The 27583-nt window shown below is 41.5% G+C and overlaps 1 protein-coding gene across 3 annotated transcripts in view; it reads right to left on the reverse strand.

The window, feature by feature from the left end:
• The window catches only part of YPEL2 (yippee like 2), a 199712-nt gene that overhangs the window by 103858 nt on the left and 68271 nt on the right, over positions 1 to 27583 (reverse strand). For all 3 annotated transcript variants that reach the window (XM_089676670.1, XM_089676669.1, XM_089676668.1), the window contains one exon: positions 284 to 327. In XM_089676670.1, coding sequence (XP_089532796.1) covers positions 284 to 327 — 44 coding nt within the window. The remainder of the gene's footprint in view (positions 1 to 283; positions 328 to 27583) is intronic.

The following is a 27583-nucleotide window of genomic DNA, read 5'->3' on the forward strand; positions in this document are numbered from 1 at the left end:
CAATGGTGCCTTAGAGCAAGCTGCTGCCATTTATGAAGGAATATTTTCTTCTTTCTTTCTAGTCATAGCCTCATAATGCTGTAAGCTTACTGTTCCAACAGCATAAACTACAAATGCATTCAGATAAAATAAAACGTGGAATTTCTCCATTCAACTGTACAGCTTTAGAAAATGATATTTATTACAGCAGAAATTTATAAACAGTCTGTGAGCACTGGTGCGAGTCCTATCTGATATTCTCTGCGCACCAATAGAAAAAGCTTGTTTTAGGAGGAATACTCACACAGAATTGAATAGATAAGCTCGACCTTGACTCCCTTGAAATGACTGCAAATCAGAAGAAAGAAAAACAGTTAAAAAAGAAAAAAAAACCAACAACTTAGTGTATTTTTAAAGAAGAAAAATAACTATTTTTTCACCAAGGACAGCCAAGACCATATTTTAAGGAAACTTTAGAAACGATCTCACACTCTGGTAACCAGAGGATTTCTGTAGGCACCGGTGATGTCACAGAGCCTGGTTGCAGAACTCTGGGAAATCTGAGAAACCCAAGTCTTGCAACAAGTTGCTTCAGCACTGTGCAGGAGCTCATTTTTGCATGGTTTTGGGTGCTTAGCTTTCCCAGGAACCCATAGGATGGCTCAATGACATCACCCTCACCTAGGCAGTCATGCCAGAAGCAAGGATGTAAGGCAATGATTTTTTTACATGTTATATGCTTTGATAGGTTTCACCAAGTGTTTCTTATTTTATTTATTTATTGCAGGTACTTCTATAGCACTGTCCGTTTACACAGCTCTTTACATATATATTGTACATTCACATCAGTCCCTAACCCTCAAGGGGCGTACAATCTAAGGTCCCTAACTTACATTCATACATACACATACTAGGGCCAATTTAGTTAGGATCCAATTAGCCTACCAGCATGTCTTTGCAGTGTGGGAGGAAACTAGAGTACCCAGAGAAAACCCACGCAGGCACGAGGAGAACAAGCAAACTCCAGGCAGGTTGTGTCGTGGCTGGGATTTGAACCAACGACCCTAGTACTGCCAGGCGGGAGTTCTAACCACTTAGCCACTGTTCTGCTCATCTTATTTGGAGGGGCTTCAATATAAGTGGACCATACATTTTCATTTAAAAGATAGTATTTGCTTTATTAAAAAAAACAAAACCCCAAAAAAACCAAAAAACTATTATACTCACCAAGGTGGATCCAGCATGGATCCGATGCATCTGCATCTGTCCCCTGCCCCCCTCTACACTGACAGCTGAGTGATCAAACACTGCTGATCGCTCAGTTCTCCAATCTGCTCTAAACAGGGAACTGGGACTGTCAGTCACCGGCTCTCTGCTCTGCCCCTCTAGCACTCACTGGAGTGCCAAGCTGTGGAGGGGGCTGGAGGGACTGGCTCAGTCTCCCAGCAGTGCAGCTGAGAGGCTGACCCTAGGTGGATTCTGACCTCATATATTAGAGTGACAATTTTCCAGTGGGTACAATAAGCGCACATTCAGTTCGTATGTTGTACAAAATGGACGCAAGCATATAAATTGCAAAAGGAAGGTACGCTGGATATAAGCTAACAGCCATATACATAAAGGGAAACAGATAGCAACTATAACAGCAGTTAGCTGGTTACGAATATGGTAGTATCAAAAATAGATATCAAAATGGAATAAAGGCTCAACCCAAGGATGAGCTTCAGTATAAGGATCACGGCACCATTGTAGAATATTCGTTATGAGTGAAAGGAGGCAATGCATGTCTTGATGGTGATCCATGTAGTAACATGTAGAATGGGGGGTAGAAAAGGAAACGTGCAGGATATAGTGATACAAAAGAAGAAATACACCAGGTTATGGGCATCTCAAGGTTAGGGGATTGCTATTGGAAGGGGAAGGAGTTACAGTACCCTTTCTACCAGTAACTGCATTCATCTACAAAATGTAAAACACTTGGAATCTGGAAAGGGCCTCTAAAAGAAAATTGTACTTCATTTATCTGTGCATGCTTCCATAACAGAAGCTGTCTGCTACGGTTTCTACTGGGGAGCAAACAGAGTGAGCACTCGAATTTAAGTCCAAATAAGCAACACGTCATAAAAAAATATGAAGACTGCAGCTACTCGAACACTTTGTTGCACAATGGCTCCCAGTCTAAAGTTTTGTCATAACACATTTTTCTAAATCAAGATCATATTCTCAAATGGGCAGCCTAAAAAGTGACGTGCCAGGGTTTGTGATGACCACAGGGGATAAAAGGCATTGCTGGGCTGGTCATTAAAGTAAGTGCTTCTGAACATGCTCGGAATAGCAGGTAAGCTGTAATAATGTATAACTTCACTGCTACTCACTGTGCCCATAAGGTGGCACTGGAGTATGCAGTCTTTCAATCCCTACTTGTAGCACATCTGGATGCTATGCCATGCCTCTCCTGCAGTGTCGCTCAGTCAATACATTCCACTTGTTTGCACACAAACTATATGCAGTATAAGGCTTCCTGCATTCAAAAAAATCTCTCGTTACACATAAAACTATACCTGCGTTGCACATATTACTATATTTCTTTGCAGAGAATGTTTTTTTTTTTTGCAAAAAATATATATGTAGCAGTTTGTTATGGTAAATTGTAAACAATAAAACCTTCCTCTACATTTTTTTTCCAGGGGGAGGGGATGTTCCCTGCTTCTGACTTTGTAAGTGAATTTGCCTATGAAAATACCTAGAACAAAAACTAAAAGCACACAAGGCAACTGCTGAGCCCTGATAGGCAAATGTTAGACAATGAACAACACCTGCTGAAAGGTGACAGAGGCAATGGATGATCTTTTGTTCTCATAGGACAATACGCTTTATAAATGCACATAAAGTGTGTTGAATTCTCTCAAGACTTAAACATTGTTCACTGTTGCATTTAAAGAGGTCCACAATGTCATGTACACTTCTTTTTCTCCCCTCTGTCAATAAAACTCACTTTATCACCATCCTGCTAAATGTGTCCTCAACCCATTGCTATAGGTCTCCATGGGACATACTGTAATTAGGCTCAATTCACTAAGCTACGAAACATTTTATTTGCCATAATGATCCTTATTCTCAGCAATGAGAGCTGAAAAAAAGATTCACACAGCTGAATATAATAATCACTGGCAAATAAAATATGCATAATAGGTTAATGGATTTAGCCTTCTCTACTGTTCCATTTTGCTGGCCAACAACAGCTCCAATTTTATATGCAACCTGACACCCCTAATTCCCACTTTTAAAAGGGGTGCATATCATATGTTCTATTCCAAAGAACGTCTTTCTCTAGGACCAAACTGCTCAAAAAAAATGAAGCAAAGAAGAAACAGCTAAAGCATCCATAGAGATTAAAATACAAAAAGCATGAAACTAGTGCTCTCAGCTCATGAAGGAAAAGAACACTCAAGATTTATTAAACGCAAATGATTTCTATTGCATAGTGCAGGTCAGTGAATAAACCTGAACATGTAACTCTCCCTCAACTTGTGTCTGTTTGCCCAATATTGGCACTATATCCACTGACATATGCTATAAGCAAGTATTTTGCGGAGCAGAGTAGGGATTGGCCAGAGAGGGATGTCAGCTCCAGGTACAGCAGTAGTAGGTGTGGCACGCGTTCTACTGGATGCATGCTCCAAACGCATGCCACGTCTACTACTGCTGTACCTGGAACGAACATCACTCCTGTCCGCCCTGTGGATCCATAACGACGAGGAAGTGTTGGGAACCACCAGCACAGCTAAGGACAGAGCATTGGAGACCTGCCTGCAGCGGGACCGGACAGGAGTTGCACAGCGGTTGACACCAGTTTGAAAGCGCTCATTTGACTACTACTTTTGTGAGTTGCCAATTTTGTGGAAATAAATTATTTGTTTTTATTGCTGCACTTTGATGGCGCTGCTTCTCTCCTTTTTTGAGTCACACACCTTTAGCAACTAATGGGTTTTATATACAGCCATAAACTATTTGGATTTGAGTACAGGTTTATTTTATTTTTTAATAAAAACACAAACGCCTATAACCTGTCTTGCTGACTTGCTCATAGATTAAGAAAACATGAAAGTGTAGTCAGTTTTTCTCTGTATTCATTGAGCTTTTTATGCAACACATTTGGAAATATGAAACATATCATCTGCTTGTAACCTACTGTACAGCAGCACTCAGAGGGAGAAGGAGAAGCACGAAAAGCCTGTCAGGTGTGCTGCAGAGCAAAAAGGTGCATTAGCTCATCAGTCTGATACTTTTCTTTACAGGGCTTGTTCACACTAGAACACTGTGCAGGAAACCTGCATTTCAGGAGTGTTCCCCGCACTGCGTTTAAAACACACTGGGTGTGCACCCTGGTGTGGGTGTCAATATATTCCTAACACCCCAAACGCAGATCACAGTGCATTTGCCAGCACGGGATCGCATGGTACCACACTGACATCCAATCTGGTGTGGTGCGTTTTTGAAAAGTAGTGCATGCACCACTTTTTGTGAGTCGCACAGAAACACAGACCATGTTCCTGTGTGATTCAGGTGGGAACTGGCCCTTAATGTTCAACCAAAGGTTGAGTATAGCCAAGCACCTTCAAGTGAAGGAGAAACCGCAATAGAAAAAAAAAAAAAAAAAACAGACATGGTTGCACTGTGTGGCAAAGTCTCAGGACTGGATGGACAGAAGAATAAACCCTTTGACCCTTTTGATCCATGTATTTATCTGTTGCCTGGATTTCAGCTTTAAATGAGGAAAGTCTAAAAAATTAGATTTTACAAAATGCATTTAGGATAAAACTGAAAGGATAAAAAAGAGAAGTATTTTTAAAACCATCAGAGTCAGTTACATGCATCATGGTCTGATACTTTTTCATATTAACAATACAGAAATCAACTCTATACAGAAAATCCTAAAAAGTTAATCTTATATACATATCCCCTTTTCATTTTACTAGTGCTATGCAAAATGCAATGTCAGAATACGCACACGTCTGACATGGTCTTGTGTTTTAAATCCAATGACCTATTATATTGCTTGTGCCTACTCAGACAGATTAACAGTAGGAAAGAGCGTATGTGCCCTTGCAATAAACCTTGTATAGTCTAATCTGCCTACACAGCTCAGTGGCACGATCCATTCTATTAATTATGAATGACGACAAGTGTGTCAGCAATTGTTTTTTCAGGTTACATTGACGCAGAGGGAAAAAAAAAATCTTTCTATTCTTGTTGGCTAATACGTGCTACGGGCCCAGTTAAACCTCAGACAGGCCGTTTACTGATTTAAGAAGATCAGAGAGCGTTATCTGCGAGAGCATCACAACAGCACACAATGAGACTGTACATGCTAACAATGAATTATTACTATAACATGTACATTTACAGGAGCCAATTAGGCAACGTTTTAATAATAGGCACTTCAATTGGAATTTAAATTGAATTTCCTTTTTTGGTAAGAAGTGAGTATACATGGTGTAAGATCACATACAGAAGGTAGCAGTTTGTGTTAGGGCTCCTTCACACTTGACTGTTTTACCAACGCTTGCCAAACGCCCCTATAGCGTTTGGCATGCGTTGGTCCGGCGTTTGTGGAGCGTTTTTTAAAAACGCCCCACAAACGCCTATAATGAAGTTTGAATGGTGTTACCGCTCCACAAACGCCCCGCAACCGTGTTGCAAACGTTGGCCGGGCATTTGCAGAGCGGCACCATAGACTAGAATAGGAGGCTTCAACGCCTCCTGACTTGACCAGAGGCGCCCGTTTTGCCGCGACGCTAATGCTCCCGTTAGAACAGCACCACGTGCTGCAATGTGCAGGATTGTCAGAGGCGTTTGGGAAGCATAGCCTTGAGCAGTCACTAAAAGGGCTTGCTTCAGCCTTGGCCTCTTTCACCTAGCAAAGCTGTGCTGGTTAATTAGTTGGGTTTGAGCATTTATAAGAGATGAATGTGTAATTACCTACTATACTGAAACAAAGCATAGCTCATGAAATAAGATTCCAGACTTTTTTTTTTTTTTATGAAAAAAATGTTTTAACGTCTCTCTAAGGCTTGTGTTGCTGCCTATGTTTATGACCCAACTGGCGAGATCCCCCTCACTGTTGTAAAACAAAAAATATCCAATAAGAATTAAATAAAAAAAAATAGAGGTTCTAACCCTTCTTAACTCTAACCCAAAATAATCTTCGTCTCCATATAGTGCAGCTATGAGCGTTACATATTAATTTAGTAGTTCAGTTTGTTTTTATCCAAGCATTGTTATAAGATATCAGTCCCCTCCAATCCGTTTTGTTAGAGATCATGAGTATCAGAAATTTTGACCATTGACTTGGTGGTCAACCTCTAGCCTACCTTCTGTCACACATGCCTTCCTCCTGGCACAAGAGGCTGCTTGTCACATTTATTGCCCAGGAGAAGGAAATAGTAGGAGTCAGGACAGAGTTTAACCCCTTTAATTTGTAACCAGTTTCTATAATGGAATACTATTTCTATATGGAGTTAATCTTAAATTTTAAAGCAGGACTTCACCCAAAGGGGGAAGTTCAGCTTTAAGTCCTCCTTCCCCCTTCCTCTGCCATATAAATTTCTTTTTGGGGAGTGAGCGGATATCTAGTTTTGACAGGTACGCGCTCCCAGTTCCACTTGGATCTAGGCGTTCTCCCTCCCTGTAGTGTTTTGGAACACGTCACAGGTCCCAGAAGACCACAGGACCATTGAGAAAGTGCAGTGTGGTTCGCCAATGTGCAGTAGGCAGCATAGCCCGCTGCCGCCCTGGGAACCCTAGGACTAGTGATGGCACTGGATCCCAGGACAAGTGAGTGTCCTTTTATTAAAAGTCAGCAGCTATGGGATTTGTAGCTGCTGACTTTTAATTTTTTTTCCCCCAGAGTGAAGAACCACTTTAGGTATTTTGCTCTTAAAGAGACATGGTCACCTTGCACATTTAGGGCATAGGGTTTCTGCACAGGGCATTCCCAAAACCCCATATATTCACCTTACTTGCGCTGCCCCCTCACTCCTTGCTCCTCCACAGCTGGTGCTGGCAACCAGGGGGTAGTGATGGCCCTGCATGGGCAAAATGACCACGTCTCTTTAATTTTAAAATTGTATTGTTGTCGGTTCTCATTTTACAGCTGTAAAATGTGGATCACATGTGGATCAACTCAGTAAGACGATGCAAAAAATCAATGTATTCTGGTTTCTAGTCACTTTATTTTAAATTCTTTCTATGGGTTACAATACACTCTGCATTACCATTGCTCTTTGTATTTGGATAGGCTTCTAGAAACAAGGAACAATATGCAAAGTGCCCAAAGGTCTGACAACATGGATTTTTACATTTGTCTGGTTTCTAATAGTTTTTGCAAATGATCACTGCTCTTTGTACTGCCTTATTATATAGGCTTTTGCAAGTAGCAGTTCTTCTACACTGCCTACATCATGCATTGTACCACTATACTTAGAACTCTTTTTATGTATGCATTTTGTACAAACAGTTCATATATTATAGGAGTACGTTTTTACATATCTCTTTAAACAGTACATGCATTTTACAACACATTCATTCTAGACACAGACCTTTTGCAGAAGCAACAAGCAGCCGTAAAATGTAACCATTGTCTATTTAGCCAGTTTCATAATCTGAGGGTGGAAAGTGGAGGATGGAGTTTCAGGGGAGATCTAAAACAAGGACACACTTTGTGACTCTCAAACACAAACTGCATTAATAACACTAAACCGTAGAATGCTAACATTTTTTTTAATAAGGAGCATGCCTTGTTTCACTGTAGGCCAAGTAATGAGATACATATTGTCAGGGTGTTTTTGTATGAAAGGGGCAGCAATTATACTGGAATATTTTCTTGATTTTATTTTCTCCAGTGCATATTTTTAGATCTTTTGTATAATTTTTAAGCATATATGTATATCCTCATTCCTAGCTAATGCCTATGAATATAGCAGTCATCATGTTACCCTATGCACACTTGAATATTGACACAATTTTGTACAAGCACCTGCACATCCTGAACCATGCAATTATTTTCATAGAAATGGATGCTAGAATGTGCTATCAGAAGAATCATAAGGTCTAACTTAAAGTGGTACTTAACTGTATCAGAGCACCACACACTGAAAAGCTATATAATTTTATTTTAATATTCAAAGCAAACTTACCCATCCATGCATGTCTCCATGCTTTATCTTGCTGAGAAATCACTTTGAAAAACACCCCCCTAGCATTGCTAGCTGCGGCCATCTTGAGTAAGGGCAGAGGATTCATGTAGCATTTACTTCCTGGAATCTATCTGCCCTTAGGTCAGACATGTAGGCAGGAGGGTGTGCTTAGCTGAGAAAACCCCTCCTCCAGTTGAAAGCAAACAAAAATGTTCAGGAAGACTTCTGGGATGTATGACATCATTTTGACCTAGGCCACAAACCAGGAAGTAAATAAAGAAATGTAAAAAAAAAAAAATCAAAACAAGTAAATATACCTTTCTATCGCTATACTAATGCTAGCACCATAATGATTAAAAATAGTTAATGCGGAATGAGAGAGTTTATTTCTTTACGTCCACAGCTACTCTAGGTCTGAGACAGGAAAGATGGTTTCCTAAACCATGGATGTCAAACTGGCGGTCCTTCAGCTGTTGCCAAACTACAAGTCCCATGAGGCATTGCAAGATTGACATTTACAAGCATGACTCTCAAAAGCATGATGGGACTTGTAGTTTTGCAACAGCTGGAGGGCCGCCAGTTTGACACCCCTGTCCTAAACTATAATGAGTACACGGACTCTTCTCAAAATCCCCTACACACACCCCACTAAAATTATCTTGCTGAAGTTTATTCACAATGTTCAGGAGGTGGCTAAAAGAGGGGATACCAGAATAGAGGTCCTACAAAAGGTGCTAAAAAACATGTTATACATAACAAATGTATTTTCTTCTCAAATTCTCCAGAGATTCAACCTTTAACATACAATTCCTTTCACCATATACCGTATTTTTTGCCGTATAAGACGCACCTGACTATAAGACGCACCTAGGTTTTAGAGGCAGAAAACAGGAAAAAAAAAATTCTGAACTAATGGACTGCAGACACAGTACAGGAGATGACCAGAGACTGCGGACAGCACAGGGATGACCAGAGACTGCGGACAGCACAGGGATGACCAGAGACTGCGGACAGCACAGGGATGACCAGAGACTGCGGACAGCACAGGGATGACCAGAGACTGCGGACAGCACAGGGATGACCAGAGACTGCGGACAGCACAGGGTACATATAAAATGAATACCCCCAAAAAACAAATCATGAACCTGATAGGACACCTGTATCTCTACAAAGAACAAAAAAGCTTCCTGAAGGACAGACTGTATAAATCAATATAAATCTGAATAGCACAGCATAACCAATTATTACTGCATATGACCCTTTAGGGGTGCAGGGACCCTGTATAAACCCATGGGTAGGCAAGCATTAGCCCACTAGGCTTCCCCAATCCTTCACTTCTTTGCTTTCCTCCCCTCAAACCAAACTGTTTATAAAACATTTCTTTTCTGCTTATTGATGTGCAGCCTCAGACAGTGTAACTCTAGACCAGTCTTTTTCAACCAGGGTGCAAATGTCTATGCCTATGAATTGGCTCAAATTGTCCAAAATTGTGTACAAGCCAAACTGTGGATCAAGCCTGCCTTTTTGTTACACAAAGCCACAACATTACCACCATGAGCACCATGCAGGCCAGCTGTCTGTGTCCTAACAACAATCCATTGATAGGGAGGATATTGGGCGCATGTACAGCATCCTTGTTTGCCCGTCCCTCTCCATCAGCACTGGGGTCACATTAGCAGAGAAAGTGAGGGACATGAGAAACATTGGAATACTAGTTGGTACCCACTTGTAAAGGTGTGTTTGATTTGTAAGAATAAATCCCCTCGAATGTTGGGTGTCCTATGTGTGTGGATGCTGCTGCGATATGTAAAACTATTAATTTAGTTTTTCCATTTTAGAATGGGGTGTCTTCAGATTGTGCTTAATTATAAGGGTACCTTGACTGAAAAAAGTTTGAGAAACCCTGCTCTAGACTACTACTTTCTTCACAATAGGAACATTTTCTGAGCACAAAAAAACGTAAACACCAACAAAACAAAAATGCACTGTCTAGACTGCGGAGAAAATGATCAAATGATGGGCTGATGCTTGCCTTTGAAACTCACCTCCTTCTGCTGTGAATACAAAACACCAATCTTGACTTGCTCCAAACCAGGTTATGCTGCCAGTGAATGTCATGTCAATTCCTAGTAATAGTAGTCAGACTTTCTCTAAATGGTGGCGGCTAAAGCCTTTGGGCCATGCAAGAGGCAATAATTGACAAGGTATAGTCACAGAATACATAGAACCTCCATAGGCTGCTTTGAAACTCTCAGCCCTTGGGCTGTGGCCTCTTCTTCCCCAATCCACCAAACCTGTATAAGATGGATCAAAGCTTGAGAACAATGCTATAGAGAGACTAAAAGGGTATGACAATTGATCCCTGTAATGAGAGTGTTTATGGAGGGTGAACTACCAGAGATTGTAATTGGAACCACTTGGTATACAATAAAATAAGTAAATGTATTCGGTGATAGGTCCAGTCATTGGGGAGGGTGCAAGGTCAGCAATACATTTCTTTAAACTGACCCGCTTGCATACTCAATTTCAATGAGTTGGCTGCATTTGAAATGCTGTTTTTTTTACCACTGAATAAAAGACAAGTGAAAAAATATCATGTATTATGTACAGTATATCAGATAGCAATTCATTAAAATTGATAGTTATTTTTTTTCCCCACAGCATCTTATGACTAGAATATATTGCCATGTTAAAAAAAACAAAAAAACACCCAAAGAACCCAAAACAGACTTAACTTATTTTCATAGGCCAATAGCAAAGATTATATGGGAAATCAAGCTTCCTTGTAGTTACAGCATTTTCTCAGTTAAGAATTATTATGATGCATTTTTATGAACAGTATTTACATATGTCAATGAGTATAGTATAAAGTCATCTACATGTCAGGATCGGTGGAAAAATTAATCGGCCTGAAGGTGCTCCTACTGTAATAAGGTTACAAAAAGAGTTATTTGTTAAAAGGTCTATTTAGAAATATCAAAAGCTGCAGTTTAATTTGCATATAGTTTGCTTTCTCTGGTCCCCCTTTCTGCCCTCATCAACATGCTAATGACATTTTTCAATAAAATATTTCCATTTTCATTTCACACCTTATTTTAGATCTCTGTGCTTTTCTATACAATGCAGGTAGGGCATGACTGGTGGGAAGGGGGTCAGCAGGGTGCTGTACATAGGTTCCTGAAAACCTCACAGTACTCCTCTCAAGAGCCTTTAGCCTGGATGCAAGCAGTAGGTTGGCTCTTGGAAAAAGTTCTGCAAATCTCATAATGCCTTGAAGGGTGGATGTCAGTCTAGAGGTGCGAGTACCTAGACAGAATGCCCTGGGTATGTAGACCTCCCTAGATAGAACCTTGCTAAGTCTCCATGATTGAAAGAACAACAATCCAAGAATGTATGGGCTGAACCAGGAACAGGAAGGCTGGGAAGGAAAAGGGCTACACAATGCTAGAAGTCTTCCAGCCAGGAGGGCTATATCTGATTTGCAGCAACTTCTAGTGTACATTACGAAAGTCTCACCAATAAAAATTGGCGTAAGCAGTTTCATTGCATTAGAGGAGCTTGTACAACTATGTGAGACTGAAGCTTTTTACACTGTGCAGTCACAGGCTGGAGGAGGATCAAGACCTGTAAGTTTTACTTGAAGTACTATTAAACTCAGCTGATAAAAAAAAAAAAAAATGAACATCACTTAGTCACACCTAAGCTGGCTACACACCATTAGATTTGAACATTCTCAGTACATTTGAGGGTTTGCCAAATGTTGTTCAAAAGTAGTTCAAAATGTGGCTTCACTAGGTATATTACATTGATTGCAAGATTGGATTTCAAACAATCACCTCATGGAGCAAATTGAATAGATGACTTACTATATTGCCAAAAGAATTGGGACACCTGCCTTCACACGCATATGAACTTTAATGGCATCCCAGTCTTAGTCCATAGGGTTCAATATTGAGTTGGCCCACCCCTTGCAGCTATAGCAGCTTCAGCTCTTCTGGGAATGCTGTCCACAAGGATTAGGAGTGTGTCTATGGGAATGTTTGACCATTCTTCCAGAAGCACATTTGTGAGCTCAGACACTGATGTCTGGTTTGCTGTCTCAAAGGTGCTCTATTGGATTGAGGTCAGTCAAGTTCCTCCACCCCAAACTCGCTCATCCATGTCTTTATGGACCTTGCTTTGTGCACTGATGCAAAGCGAAGTTGGAACAGGAAGGGGCCATCCCCAAACTGTTCCTACAAAGTTGAGAGCATGAAATTGTCCAAAATGTCTTGGTATGTTGACACCTTAAGAGTTCCCTTCACTGGAACGAAGGGGCCAAGTCCAACCCCTGAAAAACAACCCCAAACCTCCACTAATTTTTACACTTGGCACAATGCAGTCAGAAAAGTACTGTTCTCCTGGCAACCGCCAAACCCAGACACGTCCATCAGATTGGCAGACAGAGAAGAGTGATTCATCACTCCAGAGAACACGTCTCCACTGCTCTAGAGCCCAGTGGCGGTGTGCTTTACACCACTGCATCCGACACTTTGCATTGCACTTGGTGATGTAAGGCTTGGATGCAGTTGCTAGGCCATGGAAACTCATTCCATGAAGCTCTCTATGCACTGTTGTGCTAATCTGAAGGCCACACAAAGTTTGGAGGTCTTTAGCTATTGACTCTGCAGACAGTTGGCAACTTCTGTGCATTGTGCGCTTTAGCATGCACTGACCCCACTCTGTCATTTTATGTGACCTACCACTTCATGGCTGTGTTGCTGTTGTTCCCAGTTGCTTCTACTGTGTTATAATACCACTAACAGTTGACTGTGGAATATTTAGTAGCAAGGAAATTTCATGGATGGACTTATTGCACAGGTGGCAACCTATCACGGTACCGCACTTGAATTCAACCCATTCTTTCACAAATGTTTGTAGAAGCAGTCTGCATGCCTAGGTACTTGATTTTATACACCTTTGGCCATGGATGTGATTGGAACACCTGAATCCAATGATTTGGAGGGTGTCCCAATACTTTTGGCAATATACTGTATATATGTGTGAGCAACCACCTGGTGCCTTCTATCCAACTCTACTAGCAGTTTAATATCGGATAGCCAGAGGTTTTCTTTGAAGGGCAGATTAACATTTAATGACAAGCCATATACGTACTGGTCCCTGCACTCTGCCAAACGTTTTGCTGTACTCCTTCTCTTGCATCTCACAGCCTCTTCATTTAACTCTGATCAGGTCCTACTTCTCTCACACATGAGCGCCACTACCTCCATCTACTTGAGACTGCAGACTCTCCAGCGTAATGCATGAAAATAGCAGTATACATGTGGGGGAGAAGCAAGAGCTGACACTACAGGTTTTATACCGATTTCTAAATATGAACAATAAAGAAAACTGGGTTACAATCATAAAGATAAATTGAAGCATTCAAACATGAAAGCTTTTAACATATTACAAAATGAAATGTAAAGTCATCAAAAGCTATTATCTTCATTTTTTATTTTTAACTTCATTGCATGTGGTATTTCAGATACCTTTATATTAGTAGGTTTACCACTGCGTGAACATAGGTCTTGCTAACCAACATTTTTAAACAAGGCCAAACAAGACAGTTAAGGCTTGTGTTGAAAGGCTTTTCTTTACTTAAAGCCCAACTACAGGACAATGGCAACCCCAAAGCCCATCAACACAGGGCTTTGGGATTTTTAAGAAGAGACTGTATGGTGCTGAGAAAGCAGCATAGCAAAGATTTTAGCTGAGCAAAAACAGCCAGTAAATGGCTTTGTCAGGGATTTTGCAGAAGGGCATTGGGCCCATTACTTCGAGTGAACTAACCCTTTAAGTACACTGCATAGATACAGTATTCCATGCAATATGCTGTCAGTAATTTGGCCTCAAATTCTGTGCAGGGTTCTGGAAGAGGTATGGAAAATTAAGAGGCTAATTTTAAAAAAAAAAAAAAAAGTTAAGCTTCTTTTGTAGTTCTAGAAAACTGGCTAGTTGTAGATTGCTGACAAAGGAAATTTTTTAACAAACGTAAGTTACACAAGATGGCTTGGTTAGGTCATATACTGTACATATTACAATGTTTTACAGAACTGAAAAACTTCCTCACTTCAGTATACATGACACAGGCTTTGGGAGCCTCCACTTTAGAGCATAAACAATATGAAACTATAATTTCAGATCCTGTATTATAAAAAGTGCAAAAGCAATATATTAAAAAGAATCGTAGAATTAGAAATCTTTACGTTAAACTAAGCAGTGGAGAGTCTTGATAGAAATGGAGCTGTCCAGCATACCAGATGTGATCGTGAGATCTGCAGCCTGAATTTGAACCTGGACTTTCACAAAATGTCTCTGATACCCTAATCATTTATTAAAGACATATTTTTGTATGCAGTATATGCAAGCCAAAATGGAAGTTATGAAAGTACATTTCTAAAAAATACTATTTGTGGGGGAACCTGACGATCCATAGCACTAAGGGGCTACAGCATTAGTGGTGCTATCTCCAAAAAAAAGAATAAAAAAAAATTATATATACAGTCATGGCCGAAATTGTTGGCACCCTTGATATTTCTCCAGGAAATCATGTATTTCTCACGAAACGTATTGCATTAACACATGTTTTGCTATACACATGTTTATTCCCTTTGTGTGTATTGGGACAAAACAAAAAAAGGGAGGAAAGAAAGCAAATTCGACATAATGTCACACAAACCTCCAAAAATGGGCTGGACAAAAGTATTGGCACCCTTTCACAACTGCGGATAAATAAGAATGTTACAAGCATGTGATGCTCCTGTAAACTCACCTGGGGCAAGTAACAGGTGTGGGCAATATAGAAATCACACCTGAAAGCAGATAAAAAGGAGAGACGTTCACTTAACCTTTGCATTGTGTGTCTGTCTGTGCCACACTAAGCATGGACAACAGAAAGAGGAGACGAGAACTGTCTGAGGACCTGAGAACCAAAATTGTGGCAAAATATCAACAATCTCAAGGTTACAAGTCCATCTCCAGAGAACTAGATTTGCCTTTGTCCACAGTGCGCAACATTATCAAGAAGTTTGCAACCCATGGCACTGTAGCTAATCTCCCTGGTCGTGGACGGATGAGGAAAATTGATGAAAGATTGCAACGCAGAATAGTCCGGATGGTGGATAAGCAGCCCCAAACATGTTCCAAAGACATTCAAGCTGTCCTGCAGGCTCAGGGAGCATCAGTGTCAGCGCGAACTATCCGTCGACATTTAAATGAAATGAAACGCTATGGCAGGAGACCCAGGAGGACCCCACTGCTGACACAGAGACATAAAAAAGCAAGACTACAGTTTGCCAAAATGTACTTGAGTAAGCCAAAAGCCTTCTGGGAAAACGTCTTGTGGACAGATGAGACCAAGATAGAGCTTTTCGGTAAAGCACATCATTCTACTGTTTACCGAAAACGGAATGAGGCCTACAAAGAACAAAACACAGTACCTACGGTAAAATATGGTGGAGGTTCAATGATGTTTTGGGGTTGTTTTGCTGCCTCTGGCACTGGGTGCCTTGACTGTGTGCAAGGCATCATGAAATCTGAGGATTACCAAAGGATTTTGGGTCGCACTGTAGGGCCCAGTGTCAGAAAGCTGGGTTTGCGTCCAAGATCCTGGGTCTTCCAGCAGGACAATGACCCCAAACATACGTCAAAAAGCACTCAGAAATGGATGGCAAAGAAGCGCTGGAGAGTTCTGAAGTGGCCAGCAATGAGCCCAGATCTAAATCCCATTGAACACCTGTGGAGAGATCTTAAAATTGCTGTTGGGAAAAGGTGTCCTTCCAATAAGAGAGACCTGGAGCTGTTTGCAAAGGAAGAGTGGTCCAAAATTCCGGGTGAGAGGTGTCAGAAGCTTATTGATGGTTATAGGAAGCGACTGATTTCAGTTATGTTTTCCAAAGGGTGTGCAACCAAATATTAAGTTAAGGGTGCCAATACTTTTGTCCAGCCCATTTTTGGGGTTTTGTGTGACATTATGTCATATTTGCTTTTCTGCCTCTGTTTTATATTTGTTCCAATACATACAAAGGGAATAAACATGTGTATAGCAAAACATGTGTTAATGCAATACCTTTTTTGTGTGAAATACTTGATTTTCAGGAAAAATATCAAGGGTGCCAACAATTTCGGCCATGACTGTACATGAGGGATGTTCAAGTCAAACTGGGACTTTTGAGTTTATGTAGGCTGTCCCTAAAGTCTGGACACATAGGCAAAATGCATATTGAGAAAAAAAACATATAGTTAGCGATATTTTCTTTGTGACCAGACTTTAGGGAAACTCAGTATAATAAAAGAACAAAATTTCAAGGAGTGGAAACTGCATTTTTTCCCCCCGACTTGCTCCCCTGCTACATTTATATACTTATTCCAGCATTTAACTAATGCCCGGAAAGTTTTGGCATAGAAAGATTTGTCAGTATGCCTGAACCATCCTAGGACAGTTTGCTTCACTTTGTCATCATTGTGTCCACCGTTCCCACAGAAAGATTCATCTCTTGTGCAATTTCATGACAGGTTATGCATCAATTACCCAGAATCAGGCGTTCCACAAGCTGAATGTTCACAGGAATGATTGCTGTGGGCTGGGAACCACTACAGCCAGGATCATCACTGATGGACGTACAGCCATTTTTGAAACCTTTACACCATTCAAATGTCTTACTGCGGCACTGACTGTCTTATCACCGTACTGTGCTTGAAGTCTTTTGTAGATTTCTGTGGGTTTTACACCTTCATTCACAAGAAACGTCATCAACAGGCTGTTCCATGTGCGTACTAACACGATATCTGGACTGGCACACGACATGTGCTACTCCTATCATACCTAATAGGACACACTTGTCACTTACTACTGCGTGCTTACTACTGCACACTAGCATCCCTCTTTAGATCTGTAAAATATCTGTACAGGTTTGACTTGAACACTATAAATATATATATATATATATATATATATATATATATATATATATATAGTGGGGGTTAGCTCAGGTGGGGGATCTCCTTCCCTGGGAAAAAGGCAGACCGCACAGCAGGCTTTCGTCAAAATCTGACTGGTTGTCAGTTTTATTAAAAAGGTTTGCAAGAAATATCAAAATAAACAAAACATCAAAATAAACCCTTGCCATCCAGGCACTAACTAAACAGAAGATGATTCCTCTCTCAGAGGTGAAGGGCTTCCCCCTGTCACCAAAAACAAAACAAACGCAAACCTTTTCTTGTAGGTATAGTACACACACAGCTCTCTCAGAATACCTCTCTGAGTCCCAGGCCACGAGCAACTCTTTGCTCAAGCCCTGTCTTATTTATACCACCTGTTAGTGGTCATCAGTGGAGCCCAAACTCTGGTCCGGAACCACCTCTGCCATTGTGGCCCCAAAAACCCGGAGTGGACTCCACCTTACACCTCACCATATGATCTCATGCGAGGTGACACATATCGTCCATCCAACACTTTGCCGTTCATACTGTCACAATATATATATATATATATATATATACACACACATATACACACACATATATATATATATATATATATATATATATATATATATACACATACATACACACAGTTAGGTCCATATATATTTGGACACAGGCACAATTTTAGATTTTATTCAAGTATTTACCAACACATATTCAAGCTATAGTTCTATAATGATCATGGGCTGCAAGTGCACGCTCTCAGGTTTAATTTGAGGGTATGTACTTCCAAATTGGAGGAAGGGTTTAGGAATTAAAGCTCTTAAGAGTAGGCATCCGACCTTTTTAAAGGGATCAAAAGTAATTGGACAATTGAATGAAAAGCTGTTTCATGGCCAGGTGTGGGCTACTCCTTCGTTATTTCTTCATCAATTAAGCAGGTAAAAGGTCTGGAGTTGATTCTAAGTGTGCTATTTGCATTTGCAATCTATTGCTGTGAACCTACATCATGCGTTCAAAGGAGCTGTCCATGCAAGTGAAACAGGCCATTGTAAGGCTTCAAAACAAATACAAATCCATCAGAGAGATAGCAGCAACATTAGGAGTGGCAAAATCAAGAGTTTGGTACATTCTGAGAAAAGGAGAAGAATGCACTGGTGAGCTCAGCAACATAAAAAGGCATGGACGTCCATGGAAGACAACAGTGGTGGATGATCGCAGAATCCTCTCTATGATAAAGAAAAACCCATTCACAACATTCAGACATGTGAAGGACACTCTCCAGGAGGTGGGCGTATCATTGTCAAAGTCTACAATCAACCATTCATAAGCCTGAAGAATGCCAAGGCCAGAATAGACTTTGCAAAAAAATATCTAAAAAGCCAGACCAGTTCTGGAAAAGCATTCTTTGGACGGATGAAACTAAGATTAAGCTGTACCAGAATGACGGGAAGAAAAAAGTGTGGAGAAGGCTTGGAACAGCTCATGATCCAAAGCACACAATGTCATCTGTAAAATATGGTGGAGGCAGCGTGATGGCATGGGCATACATGGCTTCCAGTGGCACTGGGTCATTGGTGTTTATTGATAATATGACAGAAGACAGAAGCTGCCGGATGAATTCTGCAGTGTTTAGAAATATACTGTCAGCCCAGATTCACAATGGACAATGATCCAAAACACACTGCAAAAGCAACCCAGGAGCTTTTGAAGGAAAAAAAGTGTAATATTCTGCAATGGCCAAGTCAATCACCTGATCTCAACCCCATTGAATATGCATTTCACTTGCTGAAGGCAAAATTAAAAGGCACAAAGACCCACATACAAAGAACAACTGAAGACAGCTGCAGTTAGAGCCTGGCAAAGCATCAAAAAGGAAGAAACCCAGTCTTTGGTAATGTCCATGGGTTCCAGACTTCAGGCAGTCATTGTCAGTAAAGGATTCTCAACAAAATATTAAAAACGAACATTTTATTTCTGATTATATTCATTTGTCCAATTATATTTGAGCCCTGAAAATGGAGGGTCTGTGTATAAAAATGGTTGCAGTTCTTAAAATTTGTACTTGATATTTATGTTGAACCCCTTGAATTAAAGCTGAAAGTCTGCACTTCAAATTCATTTGGATTGTTTCGTTTTAATTTATTCTGGTGACATACAGAGCCATAAGTATGAAAATCGTGCCTGTGTCCAAAATTATATGGACCTAACTAACTAACACCCACACACACCCACAAAAAGGTAGTCACAGCCCAGGTGCTCACCCACATAGAAATCCATAGAAATCCTAAACTGGTTTAGAGGCATTCGCGGGTCTTGCAAAGAAGGAATATCATAAACAGCAGTGCTTTTATGATCAATGTTTCGATGAAGCTCAGTCTTGAGAAAGATGGACTGAGCTTCATCAAAACGTTAACAATAAAAACACTGCTGTTTTTGACCTTCCTCCTTTGCAAGACCCGTGAGTGTCTCTAAACCAGTTTTGGATTTATATATATTATTAAAATTATCATGGGTGACATGAGGCAACAGAAAGGTGAAATAAATAAAGGTAAGCTGCCTGAATACTTATGTATTGTTGTTTTTATCACATCCCAAATACAGAGTGCATATATTTCACTTTAGATTTAATAAACCAGCAGAAGCTCTAAGGTGCATGCAGCAGTAAACAGATTGTCAGTGGCACTTGTGCTCACCATACAGATCAGCTACTGCATTAAGTGTACTGCAGTTAAACTGGAGCAGTCACATCCTTTATGTTAATAGATGATATCCCTGCCGGCCATAACATAAGTATTCATTAAGATCATCTTTGAGGGCATAATTATGTCTTCATAATCTAGTTCACTTTCAAAACACATGTAAAACCAACATCTGGTGAGTATAATATTCATTGCAAGCATACTATTTTCACAACCAAAGCCTATTGTTGACCTTTGAGGATCAGTAAATAAAAATATCAAAATTATTAACTGTTAATATTGCAGGAACATTGTATTTCCATGTTGCATGGTAGATACATTTCATACACTCCGGTAATGATTAGACCAAAGCTGCGTCCCTCCTCAGAGATGTCAAAACTGGGATTCCCATGATAAAAATCTTCAGTACTGTAAGAACCTTGGGTCTAATGCACATCTTACCACAAATTATTTATTTACATAGCACCACCATTTCCCTTGATGCCATCCCAAGTAACATGTAACGGGTTGGTGGGTGGGGGGGGGGGGTTAGTAAAATGCATAAAATGTCCTACAGACTACTATAAACACTTGTTTAGTAAAACATATCCAATAAGATACAACAGGAAACAGTCCCAGTGCAAGCTTGAAATCTAAAAATGTAGACAAGAAAAAAAGAAAAAAAAAGAGAAAAGAAACTGCCCAATTTACACAATGTAAGATGATGCACGTTGCCTAACCAGAAAGCATTTCCGGCTCAGTAATTAAAGAGAATAATTTATCTCAGATTGTAAGCTAGTCTGAAGAGGTAGGTCTTTGGGGTATGCTTGAAGGTTTGCACGATTTGAGCATACAAAACCGTACAGGGGAAGTAATATCTAAGAAAGAAAGAGGCAAATGAGAAGTCCAGAATGCAGAAGTAAGTGGAAGGGTATATAGCAGTGGTGGCGAACTTATGGTACGAATGCTACAGCGAGCACGCAGACACCTCTTTGTTGGCAGGCTAGCCAAGTCGCCCCAGGAACCAAGCATCAGATCAGCGCATATAGGGGTCAATGTGCATGCTGGGAAAGCAGCAGCACCGCCAGGCGATGACGTCACAATCCATGACTCTAGTCAGTGCGCTGCCAAGAAAAAAAAAAAAATATATATATATATATTTACATGGACTTGGATCACTAGACTGTGCTTTTAGCAGAAGCCTCCACAGGCCCACAAGGTAGGAAATGCACTCAGATGCCTTTTTCAGAGCAGGCCAAAAGCTGGTGGTCAGTGGAACGTTGCCCCTCTGTGCTGGTGGTCAGTGGAATGTTGCCCCTCTGTGCTGGTGGTTAGTGGAACTTTGCCCCTTTGTGCTGGTGGCCAGTGGAACGTTGCCCCCTGGTGCTGGTGGCCAGTGGAACGTTGCCCCCTGGTGCTGGTGGCCAGTGGAACGTTGCCCCCTGGTGCTGGTGGCCAGTGGAATGTTGCCCCCTGGTGCTGGTGGCCAGTGGAACGTTGCCCCCTGGTGCTGGTGGCCAGTGGAACGTTGCCCCCTGGTGCTGGTGGCCAGTGGAACGTTGCCCCCTGGTGCTGGTGGCCAGTGGAACGTTGCCCCCTGGTGCTGGTGGCCAGTGGAACGTTGCCCCCTGGTGCTGGTGGCCAGTGGAACGTTGCCCCCTGGTGCTGGTGGCCAGTGGAACGTTGCCCCCTGGTGCTGGTGGCCAGTGGAACGTTGCCCCCTGGTGCTGGTGGCCAGTGGAACGTTGCCCCCTGGTGCTGGTGGCCAGTGGAACGTTGCCCCCTGGTGCTGGTGGCCAGTGGAACGTTGCCCCCTGGTGCTGGTGGCCAGTGGAACGTTGCCCCCTGGTGCTGGTGGCCAGTGGAACGTTGCCCCTTTGTGCTGGTGGCCAGTGGAACGTTGCCCCTTTGTGCTGGTGGTCAGTGGAACATTGCCCCCTGGTGCTGGTGGTCAGTGGAACTTTGCCCCCTGGTGCTGGTGGTCAGTGGAATTTGCCCCCTGGTGCTGGTGGTCAGTGGAACTTTGCCCCCTGGTGCTGGTGGTCAGTGGAACTTTGCCCCCTGGTGCTGGTGGTCAGTGGAACTTTGCCCCCTGGTGCTGGTGGTCAGTGGAACTTTGCCCCCTGGTGCTGGTGGTCAGTGGAACTTTGCCCCCTGGTGCTGGTGGTCAGTGGAACTTTGCCCCCTGGTGCTGGTGGTCAGTGGAACTTTGCCCCCTGGTGCTGGTGGTCAGTGGAACTTTGCCCCTTTGTGCTGGTGGTCAGTGGAACGTTGCCCCTTTGTGCTGGTGGTCAGTGGAACGTTGCCCCTTTGTGCTGGTGGTCAGTGGAACTTTGCCCCCTGGTGCTGGTGGTCAGTGGAACTTTGCCCCCTGGTGCTGGTGGTCAGTGGAACTTTGCCCCCTGGTGCTGGTGGTCAGTGGAACTTTGCCCCCTGGTGCTGGTGGTCAGTGGAACTTTGCCCCTTTGTGCTGGTGGTCAGTGGAACGTTGCCCCTTTGTGCTGGTGGTCAGTGGAACGTTGCCCCTTTGTGCTGGTGGTCAGTGGAACTTTGCCCCCTGGTGCTGGTGGTCAGTGGAACTTTGCCCCCTGGTGCTGGTGGTCAGTGGAACTTTGCCCCCTGGTGCTGGTGGTCAGTGGAACTTTGCCCCCTGGTGCTGGTGGTCAGTGGAACTTTGCCCCCTGGTGCTGGTGGTCAGTGGAACTTTTCCCCCTGGTGCTGGTGGTCAGTGGAACTTTGCCCCCTGGTGCTGGTGGTCAGTGGAACTTTGCCCCCTGGTGCTGGTGGTCAGTGGAACTTTGCCCCCTGGTGCTGGTGGTCAGTGGAACTTTGCCCCCTGGTGCTGGTGGTCAGTGGAACTTTGCCCCCTGGTGCTGGTGGTCAGTGGAACTTTGCCCCTTTGTGCTGGTGGTCAGTGGAACATTGCCCCTTTGTGCTGGTGGTCAGTGGAACATTGCCCCTTTGTGCTGGTGGTCAGTGGAACGTTGTCCCCTGGTGCTGGTGGTCAGTGGAACTTTTCCCACTGGTGCTGGTGGTCAGTGGAACTTTTCCTACTGTTGCTGTTGGTCAGTGGAACTTTGCCTCCTGGTGCTGATGGTCAGTGGAACTTTGCTAATGTAATGTTAATGTATAAGTAGTTTTTTCCAAACTAAAACCTCAGTCTTCAGGTTCAATTGCAGTGTTGGCACTTTCTGATAAATAAGTGGGTTTTGGGTTGCAGTTTGGGCAATCGGTCTCTAAAAGGTTTGCCATTACTGGTCTATAGTGAAGAAGAGGAGAAAATAAGGCATAGGTTGGGATGGCATCCAGTTCAACTGGACATCTAAAAATTAGCAAGGTAATTTATAAAGGGACCAAGGTGTACAGAGATTTGTGTTTTACATTTGGAAGCTTAAAATGTAATAATCTTAGTAACTGACATTTAGTGGAAAGACTGACTGAAGGGAACAGTAATCGAGAAGAGAGACGAGTCATGCACCAAGATATTGGATGGGCTGTCATTCCTTATTTGTTGGTAGACCACAGAGGAGAGTCCACTAGATCTTGGTTGTATCAGAATAAAAAAAAAGAAATAAAAAAAAAAGGGAAGGACTGAGGAGGGGTGTGATATATATGAGGAAGATGACTGGAGCTGGTTAAAAGAATCGGAAGTTTAAAATAGGAAGCAAAATCACATTTTGCTCATAGGCCATGAATTTTGGGAGTAGAATTTTGTATTTGTATTATTTTTTTCAGATAGGGGAGTATAGCAAGTTGGTGAAAAAATATAAAAATATTAGGTTTAATGCAGGCCATTTTTTTCGCCCGAAAGCATAAATCGGAAGATTTTCGCACTGTTAGTGGGGCAATGGCATCAGCTGATTTTCGCGGTTCCTCCTCATTTCGTTTATCGTCATGCTGGAAAATTCGTGAAAAACTGCCAATTTTCGAAATCATTGGTGGCAACATCGGATTACAGAACAAACGATGTTTCGTTTTTCGGACGAAAAATCGGCCGATAAACGAACTGTCTATGGCCTGCATAAGAAAGTGAGTGGACAGGAAGGAAGAAAGGCAGAAAGCAATATGGGAACAGCAGACACTGAAAGTGCAGCAACAGACCTAAGTATGCTAACCCTTTGATACATAAGGAAGAGAGGTTTGAGAGTATTAAAATGGTCAGCAATGTCAAAAGTTGAGGACAGATTGAGAGAAATTACTATGGAGTAGTGAACTTTAGACTACGCAGTGATCAGGTAATTTACAATTTTGGTAAGGTAGCAGAGTGATTAGAACAGAATACTCATTTTATGAATCAACTGACAGTTAACCAGTCCAAAGCAAATGTGTTGATCAAGTAGTCTGGAAAAGAAGGGGTGTAGCGAAATGAGGCGGTAAATGCAGAGGTCTGAAGATGATGGGACAATGGCAGTAGAAAAAGTTAAAGAGCAATGCTATGGCTAGAATTAAGGCTGAAAAGAGATAGGGAGTGAAAAAAATATATATTATATATATATATATATATATATATATATATATATATATATATATATATATATATATATATATATATATAAAGTAACACGTGAACAGATGGCAATATAGCACTTGAAAACTGGCAAAGATAGATTATGCTTAGACGGGATTGAAGCTTATTAGAGAAGAGGCTAGAGACAGGATTTAGACTGACTCGTTGATGCCGATTTACTAAAAGAGTTAAGAATGTTGACACTATGGAGTCAATTTACTAAAATTGGAGTGGGATAAATCTGGTACAATTCTGCATAGAAACCAATCAGCTTCCAGGTTTTTTTAGTCAAAGCTTAATTAAAACAAGCTGAAGTTAGAAGCCGGTCGGCTACCATGCACAGCTGCACCAGATTTTGCACTGTCCAGTTTTAGTAAATCAACACTTATAAATTATGTGAATAATCACTTCAATTATCCAGTCATGTGCAGATGAAATATTTAAACAGAGATTTACTTTTCACATGAATGGATAATTGGTAGAATCTACACACTATTTATGATGTGAACATTCTACATTCCGTTAGTAAAACGGGCCTTAAAGTTGTATAATAAAGGCATTTTTCAGTGACATATGTGCAAAGTTTTTACATGACAAGAAGGAAGTGGGAGACGGAGACATAGGGAAGTGAGGACTGAAAAGTTTCTTTGTGTTGTGGAACTGGGCAGATAGGAGAAAGAAGTAGGATAGTTTAACCATTAGCATATCTGAGCACACATACTGATTAATGTCAATAGCTGGCTACACATATTTCAATTTCATTGTAAAATCTTCTTTAGATTTTCCAATCCATTCATATTCAGTTGGACACGAATATCTAAAGGAGACTGCAGAACTGGACTTGTGTACCTTGCTTAAACTGAATCAGTGCTTTGCTCAAACCGGACCAAGCCACACGTTCACTTTAATGCTCTTAGATTGTAAGCTCCAAGGAGCAGGGCCCTCCTAACCCTCTTGTATTGAACTGTATTGTCTCCTGTTATATTGTAAAGTGCTGAGCAAACTGTTGGCGCTATATAAATCCTGTATAATAATAATGCAGAGCTCTCCAGCAACATACACTTGTCTTCCTTCAGCTCCCTCACCATGCTGTTGTGCTAGAAGCATAAGCAAAGCCCCATGTAGGCTACAAGCTACTGCAGTTGACGCTTAAACAGGGCTTAGGTCTCCCCATGACAGCAATGATTGGCCCAGCATGGTTACATGGAGGGAGTCATAGGCTCCTCTACGCACAAAGTACTGAGTATTTTCTATGTTATCTCTGTTCAGTGCTGGGAAAGTAATGGAAAACTTTAGTACCTTTCCCTACCTGGGGGGGGGGGGGGGGGAAGGGGAAGGGCAGGATTAAAGCAACCTTTTGCTCCCTAAGGTTTTCAGGGTGCCCTTGTGGTGCTACATGGTCACAAATAATTCAAATGAAAAGATAACTATACACAAAAAATAGAATCATTATTAACATTCCATTGGTTGCCAAAGAACCACTACTTCTACCACCAGTTACAAAAAAAAAAAAGCAATAATTTAATGAAGACTTTTTCTGATCTCTTGGTAAACATTGCCATACAGTAGCCTAATCAGAGGAAGATTTGCAGCAAGTGTGACCTTCTTTCAAATGATCATGTTTTGTTATTTTCACAAACAGACAGATACTATATATCAAATGGTCAAACATCTATATCAGGGGTCTCCAAACTTCCTAAACAAAAGAGCCAGTTCAGACTTTAGAGGGGCCAGACTGTGGCTAAGACAGGGATTGAGGGGAAATCTCCAACAGGTAAAAAAACAACATTGAAAAATTAATGAACATTTTAGCTTTCCTCGGCAATACAGTTGTTACTGGGATGTGACAAAGAACATTCCTCCAATACGGTAAAAAAAAAAAACCTCAAAACACTGACAAGTCAGGTCTCTTTTTACAGCCTGTAAGCTTTTAGCTCAAAAATGGACCTGGACAAGGCCACCTCCTATTAATGACTGGATTTCAAAGCTAAATAAGTATATATCCTTTTAAATAAAACTTATTGCTTGAGAAATTCTATGCGCAAGTTCAATTCATTATGGTCAGGTTGGATTGAGGGGATATGCCCTCTTACTGACTCATTTATGGTGGTCTACTATGCCATTTATACATTGTCAAGTGTTGAATGCTCTACTTTTAGCTGTTTGGTAGCAACTAGTACACTGTCCTCCATGTAACAACTGTTCTTTCCTTTTGTTCCCACATAGGCCTGGTCCACACTGGTGTGATTTCAGCTGTCACCTGAGGAACACAGAATCACATGACAATAGAAATCACATTGATCTCAATGGTGCCATTCACATCAATGCAACTCAGCTGTGATTCGATTTTAGGGAAGGTACCTGTGCTACTTTGGTGTGATGCAGTGTGCTTTTTTTTTGCCCCACAGACTTCAATAGAATTGCATCAAAATTGTGGGCACATGCATTTTTTTTTTTCTTTTTCCTCAGTATGAAATTCGCATAAAAATATGCTCCAATTAGCACTGCAGTTGCTCTTCATAAATTGCATTAGAAATTGGATGAAATTGCAGCTGCACAAGTATGAACCAGGCCATAGTGCTGCCCTGTGTGGCAGACTTGTTTCTGTTTTTTGGGGTTTTTTTTAGCCACTTAGTGACCGCCTGCCCACAATGTACTGGCGATAGACGGCCGCTGTAGGCAAAGCAATGTCCCCTTATGTTGCTTCCCATTTCCAGGTGTGTGCCCCTCAGCCGACACTTGCTGTGACTGTACACAGCGGGAAGCTGTCAGCAAGTCCTGGCCAATGATTCACATCAAAGCAGAGAAAATTAGAGATCTATTAAAAATCAGCACAGTTTACACACATTACACATAGTTAGGCACCCATTTAATCGCCCTACATGTTAACCCTATCCCAGCCAATGTTATTAGTACAGTGACAAAGTACAGTATTATCATTGATCACTGTATTAATGTCACTGATGATGTCAGAGGCAGTTAGTCAGTTCCCCCCAGTGTCAGATTGCAGGCCACACTATAGCAGTCCTATTATAAGTCACTGATCACTGACATTAGTATAAAAAAAAATCCAGTATACACTCGCACACACACTCGCACACACCATAGCAGAAAGTAATAGTTTATTTTAGTTTTTTTCCCATTTATAAAATCACAAAAAAATTGAAAACCCAGTGGTGATAAAATACCACTAAAAGAAAGCTCTATTTGTGATAAAAAAAAAAAAGATATAAAATTTTTCTTGGGTACAA

The sequence above is a fragment of the Staurois parvus genome, unplaced genomic scaffold (assembly GCF_062004578.1).
Source record: "Staurois parvus isolate SC_StPar_1 unplaced genomic scaffold, SC_StPar_1.0 ptg000172l, whole genome shotgun sequence".
In the NCBI taxonomy this organism is placed as follows: domain Eukaryota; kingdom Metazoa; phylum Chordata; class Amphibia; order Anura; family Ranidae; genus Staurois; species Staurois parvus.